Source organism: Electrophorus electricus, chromosome 10, assembly GCF_013358815.1.
Source record: "Electrophorus electricus isolate fEleEle1 chromosome 10, fEleEle1.pri, whole genome shotgun sequence".
Lineage (NCBI taxonomy): Eukaryota > Metazoa > Chordata > Actinopteri > Gymnotiformes > Gymnotidae > Electrophorus > Electrophorus electricus.
Window position 1 is genome coordinate 12,892,522 of NC_049544.1, and position 16,188 is coordinate 12,908,709.

A 16,188-nucleotide genomic window follows, 5' to 3' on the forward strand; every position below is an offset into this window, starting at 1 on the left:
GCGACCTCTGCACACTATGCACCTCAGCATCTGCTGACCCTGCTCTGTCATTTTATGTGGTCTACCACTTCATGGCTATGTTGCTGTCATTCCCAATCGCTTCCACTTTTTTATAATACCATTGACAGTTGTCTGTGGAATATTTAGTAGCGAAGAAATTGCTTGACTGGACTTGTTGCACAGGTGGCATCCTATCACGTTACTAGGAATTCACTGAGCTCCTGAGAGCGACCTATTCTTTCACAAATGTTTGTAGAAGCAGTCTGCATGCCTAGGTGCTTGGTTTTATACACCTGTGGTCATGGAAGTCATTGGAACAACTGAATTCAAATGATTTGGATGGGTGAGTGAATACTTTTGGCAATATAGTGTATAATCCAGGTACTTTTTTGATTACTAACTGTGAATACTAAGGTTTTGGACACACTAACCATCCCAGAAGTTATATTTTGGCATAGAAGTATGAGATTGTGGATGCAGCCTGACCTTTATTCATTATTGGGCATGCCAGTATGGCAGGACTGCTTCAAGATATTCCATCATTAGCAATCTAGTTCTTTATTATAGATCAGTGGAGGGCATCGACAATTTTCTTAGCTCCTGAGTGTATGTGGCTTGAGAGCAGAGTTCCAAGACTTGCATATGGATTTAATTCACACATCTACTTTGGAATCCCTGCTGCAATGAGATACTTGCAGGCCTGACTGACTCCATCCCCGACACTGGTTTTAATTATGGTTTAACGGCACTCAAAATGATGCAAGCAATTAAATATTGATTAACCCATACAGAGGGAGAAACAAGCAGAGGTGTTATGAATTTAATAATATAACCACTTACAGAGTACAACAATCACTGATATAAAAATAAAATGTATAAACATATATAACTGCAGCCCCAGACCAACGAGCCTTTCAAAAGCTCTTGGAAAAAACTTGTTGAAATATTGTGGATTCAAATAAACAACAACAACAAAAAAACATCTTATTCCTTTTTATATTTTAAACCTTACCTGAGCATTAGTAGTTAATCATTCGTTTTACAGCATCAAAACATTTCCATTTGTCTGGGATGTAGAAGGGTTCGAAAATGTGAGGGAAAGGTGTGTCATATCCACAAACTCTGGTGATGGGTGCTTCCAGGTTTAAGAAACATTCCTCCTGCATAGAAAACCATAACATCATTCAGTCACAACTGCCTGTATAGCATAGGTGTGCTAAGTACATACCTACCTAAATCAGTAGCCAAACAGGACTAGAGGTATACTTAATCCATTGTCAAGGAAGCTACCATATCATTGTTTTTTCTTCTTAGTAATTGTACAGAAAGTCCATGGGGTCATTCCTCTGAGATAAGTGCATGAAAAGCACCTAGTTATAGTGAATCAGGGCGAATAGATTGTGAGGTAATCTTGAAAATGTTTCATAATTCATCCAAGGAGCTTTATCATTTCAGCTTTGTTGTGTAACAATTTGCTTTCAAACCTTATAAAAATCATGGCCCTCTTCACTTCTTTTAAACTAATTCTATCCAAAATGTGGCCAATGTGTCCCTTGTCCTTTAGGAGATAAGTTGCTGAGTCTTTGTCTATGGGGACAGTCCTCATTTCCAGGGACATTGTACAATGTACTCTTTGAATACTCCAGCCACATATCAGTCTAATATTCTTGGTGACAAAGGCCCATTAGATGTAGCTGAAAGCTTTCATGACAAAGGCCCATTAGGTGTAGCTGAAAGCTTTCAAAGATATTTGCACTTGCGATTAGACTCAATGACAATGTACTGTTTGGCACATTTGAGGCATGGGGGTATAGTTTTCTAATCTCCTCCAGTTTGTGTCACATAGACCATGCATGAACCCCTTGGCACAGCAGCTCCTTAGTGTTAGGCAGCTCTTCACTTCCTGCAGTCCAAATGTCAGCCTCCCCACCCTGCCTACTTAATTAGCAGTGATTATGCCTGATGGATGTGGGGCACAGCTGCTAGCGTTCTCTTCCCCTTTACTCATTTCCTTTTTACTGGCAACATGAGTCAAGCCAAAATAGCAGGCTCTCCCTCAGCGCGCACAAAGCTCAACCACAGACAAAAGTAGAACTGTAGTCTGTGGTTGAGCTAATATCTAATGAGGCACAGTGTCACAATTTGGGTTGTTGTTTTGTTTTTTTTTATTGTTTTTTTTGTTTTTTTCTAAGCCAACATTTCAAATGCTGGGTTATTGTCATCAATACCTTCAAGAAGACATTCCTTCAGTGAAAGGCATCTGATAATAAGGCTTCAAATAAATATTCTGTTAGGATGCTGTTCTAAATTTGGTGTGAAATTAATCAGCCACTTCAAAGCTCATCACCTCATGTGCTGGAATGAATTGACTACAGCCTGTAAGTAACTGGACAGTAACAATGTATTTAAGGTAAAAGTATAGAATGCATACTTTAATATATATATTTTTATTGGGTGAAGCACAGAGGAATAATAGCCCTTTTATGCTGAGTGACCTCATTTAATTTTTGATAAATGCAGTATTACCTTTCTGATAAAACCCCATGACCACTGTGTTCTGTGCCCTTAACACTCCAGCTTTTGTCAAGAAGACTTAAGATAAGTCTTGGACTAGTATTATGAAAGCATTAGTTCAATACTGACAGACACTAATTTTTACATTGCAGCTGAAAAATATATACCTCAACAAAAGCAGAATCCTATCAGTCTTTAAAGAATACATAGGTGAGTCCTGTCAAGCCTAGATATTTATGGACACACATTTGGTTTTGGATGAAATGTCAGGCTGCTAGTACAGAATGGCTTTGCTCTATAACATTCTTAAGATGGGAGTGTGCTTTACACAGCATTATCAGAAGATGTGCTCTTCCTCAAATAGCTTGGCAAAGAGCATTTCTCCAGTTCTCTGACTATAATACCAGCCCATGAGCCAGAGGCCAGCTCCAAGATTTGTAGTCAGGTGTCATAAGTCTCAGCTTGGCTCCAAAGCAGATGAAGCTAACCATAATTTAGTATATTTTTAAATAGCTTTTTTTTCCCCCTCACACCTTGGACTATATTTCTTTAATAAAAAGAAGAAATCTATCTAAATCCAGTTACTGGAAAAGAGGACGAGAGACGTTCCTTAAAACCACATTTTTACTCAAATCAGTGTTTATCTACAGGAAATGCATGATTACATGCAATGTACTTTAAATATCAGTATCAAAATATAAGAACAATATAACAACATGGCAGGCAAACATGAATAGTTTTGCATTGAGGATTTGGGTTTAAAAATATGATTTCAGAAGTAAACGCTGCACTCAAAGTTTGTCTCCTGTCAGTAAAGAGCACCCTATGTCAGGGACAGCCACAGATGGGAGATTATTGCAAGTGTAGGGTGACATGGAAATTCCAGTGTTACCAACTATGCAAGCCAAAAAAGACAATTGAGAGCTGTCTCCCTGGGGAGCCCAGAGTCAGATGAGGATAGCTATATTCTGGAACACTCTGTCTGGCATTTTTTTCTTGAATACAATTTAGTGTCTAGAGACCTCACTTGCTGAGACCAAAAAACACTAATTCAGGAAGAGTATAAGATGCAATATTTCAGGTTGATTTTATGCTGAGAAAGGTCTGATTATATATTTAGAGAATGAAAATGTTATTAAAAAGCTCATAACACGACAATTATGTGCTTTATAAAAATCACACCCAATCAAGTTTCAAGTTTGGTTTATTTGTCACAATCTGTGCTATGCTTCAGTATGAGACGATAGGTGTGATCATGTGATCAGGTGTGTTTTCATTTAATAAAATATGTTCCAGCATAAACTTTAGATCAATTGACTGGATTTCTACTTATTTTTACACTACTACAAAGACTTCATGACTACGTTTACAATCATAAACTTACCATGTCAAACTGAATAAATCAAGAAGGGTGCATTTACTTGTTTCCACATGCACGATCCAGAGGAATTCTGATGGGAATCTCTCTGGTGGACTAAGCAGTTGTGATAAGTGAGACTGAGCCAACAGGTCTGTAAATCTCAAACAAAATCACTAAGCATTTTAGAAGCTTTGTCCATAAACAACCAGCTTTAAAAAGACATGCAACTTCCTTACTGGAGCAAAAGAATGGGAAATAACCACACAAAAGATGCACGCCTCCAGCACAAATTATGAGGTGGTCTGTCGGTAATGACAATTATTGCCCTCCATCACCAACGCACAGAGTCAGGGCGTGAAGGGGGTTAACTGACTTTTAGTGGCTGTGTGGAGCAGTGCCGCATGTGCTCAGAAGTAGATGGTTATGGCAAGACCATACAGCATGTGGTATGAATTTAATATTTCCCTAGAACCAGTGGAGCCATTCTGGAATGTACGAGAACCTTTGGTACAGCAATATTTTGGTTGTTTACATGGCTCATTAATATGAGCCACAAGATGAAATGTTTATTGCCCCACCTAAATATTTCTCATTTCTATACCTTCACTGATAAAGATCTTTTCTGACAACTTGAGTGGTCCATAAAATCTGAATCTTATAGTATGGTTGATTCGTAGGCAAGTATGCTATGAATGATTTTTTAGGCATCTAAACCAGAATTTACCACTCCTGCATGTTGTCAGCAGATGCACATAAAGGAAGCAAGTTTCACAAAATACTAACTGTCTCATGAAATGTATCAGAATTTCACCACCCCTCTCTGGCTGCTCCAAACCAACTCGGTTATGTGAGCATAGCTGTTTTCCTCATACACACAGAAGCACGTATGCACACGCACAACCCCCAACATTTATGTCAATCAATGGTTCAAAACACAGATTCAGTAAGGACAGAATGCCTTTGTCCCTCACACAATTCCAACTGCATCATGAGTAGCAGAGGGAGAAATAATAATCCAACTATTCCACTGAGGAGTCCAGGAACAGCCAGATCGACCCAAAAAAATCCCGCTGTTCCAGTCTTGAATCCAGAAATAACAGGACACAGCACTCCCTGGTGCAGGGAATCACTAAGATTCACTGAAAGGAGTGGTGAGGGAATGTCAGGACCAGATATTGCTTTCTATTCTCCACTATTCCAGTGAAGCTACCTGAGAAGAAAGTATCCATGGATAAATATGACACTAACACTACTAAATGAAACAATGAAAACTGCTGGGTTACTGAATCAGAAGCAAGTTCTTCAGGACTGGCAAGTTCATTTTGGACTTGGTGCTCTTGTGCTTATTAATGGTATTATTGTAGACCGAAAAAACTTGACCCTTGAAATGTGGCCCTGCTAAAGGCCTTATTTTTAGCACGTTTCCTGCTCTGTTCTAGTATTTGTACACAAAGCAGGACCATCCTGCTGACTCACTACCCTCACCACCCTGTCACCATTCTGGCAGACATGCCCTCAACCCAGGGCACGCTGCGGTCACTGCTCCCCTCCTCACATACAGTTATGTTCAAACAGGCAAGGAGGATGTTCATATGACATGTTTGCCTGTTCAATGCTTGCAATGCGATCCATTCTGGGTGATTAGCAAGCCTAATAAAATTTCTGCCTTGCTGAAGCAGTTCATGAACTTACAATTTAGCATACACAATTTACTAGTTCTACAGTACCTTTAATCCTATGCTCCAGTGACTAGTCAAATCAAACATCACTAAAAATAAAAATATTGAAACTTGAATGCTCATTTATAGCATATTTCTAATTTGGTTTCTAATATGGTTAATATAACAATAATGAAAATACGTTAAGAGGGAGAAAGATGATTCATAGCCTACTAAAAATGTCACCAACAACTACAGAAAGACTAGAGGAAGAGGAAGAGTGAGAGAGAGACAGCATTAGTGAGAGAGAGACAGAAGAGTGGGTGTGTGAGAGACAAAGACATGTGTGTGTGTGTGTGTGTGTGTGTGTGTGTGTGTGTGTGTGTGTGTGTGTGTGTGTGTGTGTGTGAGAATGAGAGAGAGAGAGAGAGTCTTTAATAAGGCTAAACAAGTTAAAAGTTGAAGAATCATCATGGAAGAATGAACGGGCAAACTGTGGGTTTCAGATTGCAGACTGCAGATCACACAAGCAACCACGGCCCCCAAAAACATAATTGAGGGCATGATACAAGACCAACAGAAATGGGAAAGGTTCATTTTCTGAAATGTATTGTTTCTCAAAATCTAGACAAGCACATGGTGCACTAGAAATCTGCACTGTTAGCACAGTTTGACTAAGACTTTAGTTACTTTAGTTATTTAAGACTTTAGTTATTTACTTTCATTCTTCTCAGGAGATGATACATGAGCTCATGTATACTGAAACATACAAGTTATAACTTTTGTTATTGCCCTACACACTTTTTATAGTTCTACATAGCTCTAAATGCTGATTCTCTACATATGCTTCTGAGGCTGTCAACTCCAACAACCCAGATTAACCTAAACCTGCACTAGAAAGAATTTTAATGGTGTTTCCCTATTGTCACTGGAATTTTTTCCAAAACTGGGATTAATTCATGTCTGGCAAACCAACCCAAAGTGTAGTAAGTAAACTAAAAATCTATAAATACAGCATGTTCACAGTCCCATTTATATAATTTTTAGGTGCTTGTTCTGGACTTTTCACCTTGACATAATGTGAAGTGTAGAGCAGCCAGAAAATCTCACCCATGGTTCTGTCTGGTTCTTACCTGTACAGTGGAGCTGATCTCTGCAGCAAAGCCTCCTGTCACTGGTGCCTCATGGCTTATCAGTAGGCGGCCTGTCTTCACCACCGACTACAATAGCACAGATCAAGTAGAACACATTAGTTATAGCATTTATTGATTCAAATTGACTTGACAAATTCCTGCCAAATCAAGTGCATGATTGATTATCTAATGGCAGCATTACACTGGACTGTTCCAGCACTGACTGTACATATAAAGTGATTTCAATTAAATGAAAAGAAAATTGTGCTTTTTATAACTAAAAATGACCTTGATGACATGTTGAGAAAAACCACCCTGATGTAGCAATCTGATTCAATCTGACATTGGTACACATGATAGCGTTTTGGTTGAATCATAGTTGGTTTTTTTGTTGTTGTTTTTTTTTAATCTAATCTTTCCAAACAAAGCTTTTGTGAATCAAATCACCCTGACTGAATTGCAATTTTAATCAAATCACAGTTAAGCATGATTTAAGACAAATATTCACATTCCTATTAAATTAATATGAATGTATCAATTTAGTATGTATAATCTTAATCAAACAAGTTAGAATTTGCTCAAAGACCCTTTATAAATAAGGCATTCAGGTACAGTGAAAGCTAAAGATAATGCACTAATCTTTCTCTTCTACAGCATTTCTCATACCTGTGACCAGCAGCAATGCTATCACTTTAAATGCTACCACGGGATATTTGGAAGTGTACTTTTAAACCTTCCAAGCACACAATTCACATTTCAAACGAAATTTCACCTTAAGACTCTTTATGGCACACACCAGTAACATCCGCTCCAAGTGTTGGTTTGGACAGACAAAAAAGCTCACAGTGGTTTCCATGACAACCTCAACCTCTGCCATGGGCAACCGTAATGCCTTATAATGGCCATATGTCTCAGTGTTTAAATACAGATTACAAATCCACTCAAACGCACCATGTTGCTCTTAGCCTGTTAAAAATAAACATGAAACCACAGCTGTGGGTCCAGGACAAAAGCCCACACAGGATTAGACAGAGCCTGCCATGCAGGAAAGGGTTATCCTGCCACCAGCCAAGCAGACTGTTTGTCACTTTACACTTAAGCAGAGAGGTCAAGCACACCTCAATGGCTGTTCCTCAGAGAAGGTAAGGCTTTCAGTCAGAATTCTGTAAACTAGGTAATTAAAATCTGAACAGTGTTTCCTTCCCATAAAAATCTTACATTTGAGTCACACTGAAGACAATCCACACACACACACACACACACACACACACACACACACACACACACACAGTGTGTGCAGCGAAATAGCTAGGCAACGCATCGTTGATTCATTTGATATTAAGCTTAAGTGTTGTGTCCACCGCAGATAATGATGTGATGTGAATGCAAGGGAGTCCCACATGCTTATATAGTCAGCTGAACATAGTGATCAAGGGCAGCAGGCATCTCATCCAACTCCACTGAAGCCCCACATTACTGACGGAGGAAGAGGCTCCACCCGCAATGTACCACAACGACTCTGCTGTCACACGTATACTTTACTGCATTTCAGCACTCCACCTTGCCCTCCATCGACACCGCTTTTCTCACTCAGTCTCTTATTCCATGTTGTCCGTCACAAGGAAATCTGAAATGAAATCTCTTCCACCTTACAAGAATATTTAAACTACCAACTCTAATGTCCAAGTTACGATTTGAGTGCTTAGAATGGCCATTCCCAAGCTTTCATTTATTGTTGCCATTTCAGGTTGAAATTTTCCTTTAGACAATAACACTGGTTACAAGCATGGTCTGAAAAGGAAGGCAAGAACCACCCAGACTGTTAAGACAACATTCTCAAACCACAAATAGTAGATGTCAGAACAAGCTGTTGAGCTGTAAACAGCACTGGTGATACGGCTGACTTATGAGTGAAAGACTGCTGGCCTCAGCGACATCATCTGCTCACTGTGCTACAACAGGCTGATGTCTCTTTTTTATGAAGACAGGGCAGACATTGGACTGCACAGGTCAGACTGTATACTGCAGGAGTCATTTACTGTGGGGGCTAATGAGCTGTCATCCATGTGTGGGCAAGGCTGTTGATGAGAGAGCACGTGTTACTGAGCAGGTGCAGCATGCGGCGCTTTCCCATGCCAAGCAGTGCAGCAGAGTTTGAGCTGAGGCTAGCAACGTAGCTTCTCCTCTGCAGTCTGAAGCCCTCTTAGGGCCTGGTCAAACAGAAAGCACTCTTGCATTCTAAATCAGGTTACTGCAATGCAAGAAAAACAACAGAAAACACCGGGGGTATCAAGCTGCATTTTGTTACTTAAGATATCACAGCCCATGATATTGCCAGCCAACTGCTATGTTCTCAAGGTCATTGCTTACAGAACTGTAGAAAGGTTATTATGTCGTTACAGTAGCTGTAACAGTTCACTGCTGTAAACATGCTGCTTGAACACTGACCTGCCCCAAATCATGGTAACATCATTTCAGAACTGACATTGATTAGTTAAACTTTTTTAATTTGACAGTCTAAAAAATGCAACAATAATGGCATAAAACATTGAGAGGACAAAAAACACAATGCAATGATCAAACACAAATCTTTTACTTCTGTACGCAGAAAAACAGATGGACAAAACACAAGAACACATTCTATGAGTGTGGTTCCTTAGTATAATGTGCTGTGACTCCATTCCTGAGACTTAGCAGCATTCGCAGTGTGCTCATAATCCCAAAAGAATAGAGGCTCATTGTTCAGGTCTGGTGTGAGGGCGCTGTCTCCATTCTGATAATGGCCTATGCAGATGGAGAAGGAACAGGAGCTGGAGGACCTTGGCCAGTCCGTCGCCCACATGACGCTTCACCATGAAGATCCAAGACACAGAACATGAAGGCAAAAGAAGCACCCTGCATGTCTTCATGGCAATCTGACAGCACCTCCCACCATAGCCTAATCACATCTAGACAATGACTGAACCTCCTGAGGCCCAAGGACTGCAGGTGTTCTGGGGACATATGCTCATAGTTCTTATGCCAGTTAGGTTTATACTGACATAACTAAGCCTATGCTAGGTAGGTGCGCTAACGGAATAATGAAGCTACATGCTAATTAAATGATAAGATCTCAGTGTGAACAAGGCAAGACAACTGGGATCACTGATGCAATATCCTTATGTGGTTTGATGAACTAATGTTGTTACACAATTCTAAACTAGCAGGAGGCTTAAAAACGCTGTCTACTGCTGCTGCTGGCATTAGGAGAGTTAGTCACAGCTACCAAATAAATTCTACATGTAATCCCTTGTGCAAGTAACTTACATACAGTGCCTCCAAGTAGTATTCAACCCCCTGCAGATTTGCAGGTTTACACATTTGGAGTTCTCTCAGCATTGTGAAATTTGGACTGTAGATGGGCCTGGACATGTGAAATGCACTGCAGCAAAAAAGATTGTTATTTCTCTGTTTTTGTTTTGTTTGTTTTTTTAATTTTGCAAAGTTTACCAGAGGGTCAATTATTATTCAACCCCTCAAAACCACCAGAATTCTCAAGTACCCTCAAGAATTCTCAAGTTCCCTCAAGTATTAAGAAGTAATTGAGGTATTAAGAACAATGAGCTTCACATGCTTGGATTAATTTTCTGTTTTTTCCTACCTTTTCTGACTATAAAAGTCCCTCCCAAAACAAATGAACAGCACTCATACATGGTCAACATGGAAAAGACTAAGGAGCATTCCAAGGCCATCAGAAACAAAATTGTGAAGGGTCACAAGGCTGGCAAGGGGTACAAAACCCTTTCCAAGTAGTTGGGCCTACCTGTCTTCACCGTTGGGAGCATCATCTGGAAGTGGAAGGCTTATGGAACTACTGTTAACCTTTCACGGCCTGGACAGCCTTTCAAAGTTTCCTCCTGTGCTGAGGCCAGGCTTGTCCGAACGGTCAAGGCTGACCCAAGGACAACAAGGAGGGAGCTCTGGGAAGATCTCATGGCAGTGGGGACATTGGTTTCAATAAATACTATAAGTAACGTACTCCTCCGCAATGGTCTCCATTCCAGGCGAACCCATAAGGTACCTTTATTTTCAAAGCATCATGTCAAGGCCCGTCTAAAGTTTGCTCATGATCACTTGAAGGACTCTGAGGCAGACTAGTTCAAGGTTCTCTGGTCTGATGAGACCAAGATCAAGTTCTTTGGTGCCCACCACACCCGTGCCGTTTGGCGACAGGATGGCACTGCATATGACCCCAAGAATACCATCCCTACAGTCAAGCATGGAGGTTGGAACATCATGCTGTGGGGCTGCTTTTCAACCAAGGGGCCTGGGTATCTGGTCCGCATTCACGGGAAGATGGATAGCACAGTCTGCCTGGAGATTTTGGCCAAAACCCTGCGCTCCTCCATCATGGATCTTAAGATGGGTCGTCATTTCCTCTTCCAACAGGACAACGTCCCCAAGCACACAGCCAAGAAAACCAAGGCCTGGTTTAAGAGGGAAAAGATCAAGGTGTTGCAGTGGCCTAGTCAGTCTCCTGACCTTAACCCAAATGAAAACTTGTGGAAGGAGCTCAAGATCAAAGTCTACAAGAGATGCCCAAAGAACCTAGACAACTTGAAGAAGATCTGCATGGAGGAGTGGGCCAAGATTACTCAAGAGACCTGAGCCGGCCTGATCAGGTCTTATAAAAAAAGATTTATAGCTGTAATTGCAAACAAAGGTTATTCCACAACATATTAAACCTAGGGGTTGAATAATAATTGACTCTAATTTTTATGTTTAAAATGTATTATAATTTAATTGAGCAACTTATACTTTTTGTTTGTAATATTTAGGCATCTGTTAATAAATGCTACTTTTGTTCAAAGTTTGAAGGTTCTAAATTATTTGCAACTTGTTGAATTTGCAAAATCTGCAGGGGGTTGAATACTACTTGGAGGCACTGTATGAAGGGAAAAACACATGAAGCAAAAATATACACCTACTATAGAGGCTTACTTGCTAAGCTGCCAACCAATAAATGTGGAATGAGTATATACACCCCCACCCACAGAAGTACACTATATGAAGCTGAACACACACCCCTGCCCACTATGTTGTGAGCACATGTTATTAGTTAATCCCAGGTGACAACCAGGGCTTAATTTGTGTGGGGCCCAGAGATAACCTTAGCGCACAGCAACACAAACACATTCCTCTGGCACACAGAATCCAGGACTGCTATTACGGTATTGTGGAAGGGAATTTCAATTTCCCGCATGTGAGAGAATCTTTTGGCCTAGATGAGGATCAGCTGCAAGTTTTTGTTTTGTTTGTTTGTTTTGTTTTCCAGTAATGCTGCTGTGACATATGAATGTGCTGAAGCCAATTATACCATGAATTATAGACTGCAAAGTTGGACTGTGTGCTCTGAATCTTATAAGAGAGCACAAGGCACTGTTTAGTCTATCCATCAAACTCCCAGCTCTCCACTCTTTTACTAAATAGTGAAATGAGTCAATTCATCAAAGGAACTTCCATCTGAATTTTTTATTTGCTAAATGGCTAAAAACCCACACCTGCTCTGGCTCAATCATTTAAACTGGACATGAATAGTTTGCTTTGAATGATTAAAGTTAAAGCTGTAAATGAGATCATCATAAGTGACAGCATGAGATGATGCACAAGCATGCGTATGTGTGCGGTGTGATAGCGATTACTTGCTCTTAGCGAGGGTGGAATCACAAAGCTAAAGCTACCTGTTACAATAAATGTCAAATCCATCTCCCAATTCATTACGTTATGCTTGTCCACAACTGACCTAGTCTTCATGACATCATGCCAGAAACTGACTACCCTCAGTCTGAGCTATAACTAGGAGGAGTAATGAAGTCAGTGGGAAAAGGAGAACCCTACAGTCTTTAATTACATGTAACTCAGAATCCATTGGCTGAGACATATATCCTCCTTGTGATGACTCGGAGCTTACGTGCTGACACTAATCAGGGCCCGTGCTTAAGGTGATGTGTTTACAGCAATATTTGTTGCGTACCACTCAAAACATTTTCCAGTGCTTCGATCTTTATCTATTGCTTGCCACTACATGGAAATGACCTCTGTGTACCTGTCTCTCTCAGGTATATGAAGAGCACAATATTCATAAAAAAGGCACAGTCGCTAGCAGGTGCTGTCAGCCAACAGCCTATTTACTTCTGGCTTCGTAATGCCACTGCTTCCTTTACAGACTGCCTAACCCCAAGGGACTGCGCATGAATACAGAAAGGAGTTTTTTCTTGGGCACACACTTCATCTTCTACTTTTTAGTATGAGGGAAGTTAACAGGCGCGAGTTCAAAACATACTAATTGTGGGCACTTCTTTAACCCTGTTGGCTCTGGAGTAGGGAAAGAGTTCTGAGATTCAGGAATCAGGGTGTGGTTTAGTATGCTTTTTTATACTCTTGAGAAGCAGTCTTTAAAGCAGGGTAACTTGGGCACAATATCATGATGTAAATTGACCGTGGAAACTGCAAGACAGTCACAAGTACCAGTCTATGAGAAAAGGAGCACAGTAATCAGGCACAAGATTACATGCTACTTTAACCAAAATAGAACACAAAATTAAAAATATATTTACAGGGTTGTTCCTGACATGCTTAACATACCTACTGAGAACTAGGCAGCATCAGTGTCAGTAAAAGCTCCAACAAAGCAGGCAATGATCAAAAAGAAAGAAATTACAAAATTAAAACCAGATTAGAACAAATGAGACTTGTATCATTATATCAGGAGAGGACAGCTGATGCTAGAGACAGAGTGGAAGAGGAGCTGTAGGGTGTAAATAGTCAGTGGGATTACTGAGGGGTTGACGTATGTGCTGCTAGGCTTTACTGGGCCTTTATGCGCCAATGCTCTAAGCCGGAGGTAGCAGTGGCTTCCCTTCACTGCTCAGTTCCAGAGGGCTGTGATTAGGCCAGGCTGCTTGCACAAGGGGAATGTCATGTTTACAGCCATTCCCATACACACCCAACATAATGAGCATCGCCTTCATTCTGCCTACGCTTACCACCATGCCACGGCAGCAGGGGAAGAAGATGGCGGGCCTTCGTCGGGACATCCACTGCCTTCTAGGTGACTCTCTCTCTCTCTCTCTCTCTCTCTCTCTCTCTCATATACACACTCACTTAAAAACCACAACCTGAGGTATCAGAACATCAGGGGCCACATGATAAATGCTGTGCACAAACAAAATATGCTCGAATTTGTGCTATAGCCATGTATTGGTTTGTGCAGTTTAGGGACTCCAGAGGCAAGATAATGAACTGAGCAGAATGCATCAAGACCACAAGTAGAATGCCTGTGAAAAGTACTTGACTACTTGAATCATATGAAGACATATGAAATGCAAGCATACTTCATTTGTGTTTCTTGTATAATCATGCATAAATTCCTTTCCATTAAATTTGTGCATGCTCAACGAGTCATAAAAACATGCACAGCATAACTGTCAACAAATGTGCTGCAGTATTAGAAGGCACTTGTCAATGACACACTATAAAGAGAGCACTGTTTTTGACTGGTAAAATTTAGCAGAATTCTGGGTACATGATGGCTGATGTAAGCATTTTTTTAAATTTCACAAGGATCACACTCTAAGAATTGTTTTCTGAACACAGGCCATTCCTGGGATGGCTTTATTCAAATCTCACTCCAACACAGCCAGATTCCTTACACTCTGAGTGAGCAGGCCAACATCAAAAGTCAATTTTACTGCAACAAGCATTTTTCAAAATGAAAGAAGTGCAACAGAATGCATTCACATTGCAATTAAGGCATCAATGTAGAATGAATTTGACGTTTTGCATAATGTAAACTTATATGATGGTGTATAATCTTTTAATCAGAAATCTCAGGTCTATTTATATGGATATATATTCATGAATAGCCAAAATTATATTTTAAGATTTTGTTTTTTAATGGTTACCTCATGAAGGAGATATGACATACTAAAAGCATGTGTCTTTTGCTGATTGGGATTCATAAAGGAATTGGTGCTTAGGACATGATGTGTGTCCACATATGCAGATGTGATTTTTTGTGTGTGCACATGCAGATTGTGCCATTTTCCCATCCATAAACATTAGGCCTCAGGTCTCAAAATGGACAAAAATGTGCCGAGTAGTACACGTACTACTTTAAAGATCTTAAAGTAACAGGTAAACAAAAAGACAAACAAGAAGATAGACAGCACTGTTGCACATGCTGGGGCCTATCACACTGACTTGGAGAGGAGCTTAAATCCTAGGCCTCCCCAGGAGTGCAGTTCATCAAAACACGACAGGAAGTGAACAATGAAATATGCTGCTGCCAGCGCAGAGTCAGCCTGCCTGCAGAGCACTCGCTATGAGCAGTCTGCATGCCTTGAATTGGTGGCTCAGCACACAGCCATAACTAACATGCCACAATATAACCTCCCTGACAAATAAAGTCCCAGTGCAGCTTGACTTCTTACAAGTCTCTTTAAAGCAGGAGGGGAAAATTAGTGTGGCGCAAAAGGCCAGATAAATCACAGCACAGAAAACACACTCATTCATTCTACTGTGCACATGTACACAGCCAACAGACAGAAACAGACACACACAGAGCCCTGGGCCCAGAGCCAAACCTGGCTGCTGAGAGGTCTGCATGCCAGGAGAGACCTCAGACAAAAATAAGCCCACACATCCCATAAAGTCCTATTAAAGTAAGCGGAGGGCAGTTAAAGCCTGACATGCTCTACCTTTAGCTCATAGAGTACATCACCACCCACCAAGTTACACCATAGACCTGAGAGGGGAACAGATCCACTAAACATACACTATAACAGCATAAAATTTTCCCCTGCCACTCACTAGAGAAACAGTGAAAATATGGGATGTTTTCCTTGTTGATGTTTTTTATTCCTTGGTTTGAGCAGCAACAATCTCTAAATAACGGACATGCTAAAGAAAAAAGTCTGGGATTGAGAAATGCTTTTTAAAAACCTGTGAGCTACTGAATGCAGCAGATTTAGGTTAAAAAGAACTGTCAGAAGCCACTGAAAGTACACAGCAGTAGACTATGAAAAAGCATGAATGACAGATCAGATTACTGTGTTTGTTTCTGTTGCTTTTTTGTCTTTTTTTTTGCAATCTGGAATATATCAGTTGAGGTCTTGGTTTGTGTTGAGTTTCTCTTTGTGTTAGGACATTTAGGAACAGCATAAATGCGTCACGCACACACATGCACACCTTAAAACACTGAAATGTCCTAGCTTTGTAGCCAACTCCTCAGACACTAACTCCAGAGGGTCTGGATGGTGGCCATGTAGGATGCTTTTAGCTCTGGGTTCTGATGCGTGACCTGGAACGTAGTTCAGTCAGCCCATGATTACACCAGAGAAGGGCCAACACACGCCTCACTCCATTCACTCATGCTAAATGGAGCCTCTCTTTAACGTCTGCCCTCCCCCCCCCCCCCTCCCATCTCCCCACTGCCCCCTAGGACACAAATACCACCCTCCACATGAATGGGCACAACTACCCA

General features: G+C 40.7%; 1 protein-coding gene across 3 annotated transcripts in view; it reads right to left on the reverse strand.

Moving 5' to 3' along the window:
* The window catches only part of bckdhb (branched chain keto acid dehydrogenase E1 subunit beta), a 46,867-nt gene that overhangs the window by 5,216 nt on the left and 25,463 nt on the right, over positions 1-16,188 (reverse strand). For all 3 annotated transcript variants that reach the window (XM_027002217.2, XM_027002226.2, XM_027002237.2), the window contains exons 9-10: positions 6,666-6,752; positions 1,013-1,160 (exon numbers count right to left, since the gene is read on the reverse strand). In XM_027002217.2, coding sequence (XP_026858018.2) covers positions 1,020-1,160; positions 6,666-6,752 — 228 coding nt within the window. In that variant the 3' untranslated portion in view covers positions 1,013-1,019. The remainder of the gene's footprint in view (positions 1-1,012; positions 1,161-6,665; positions 6,753-16,188) is intronic.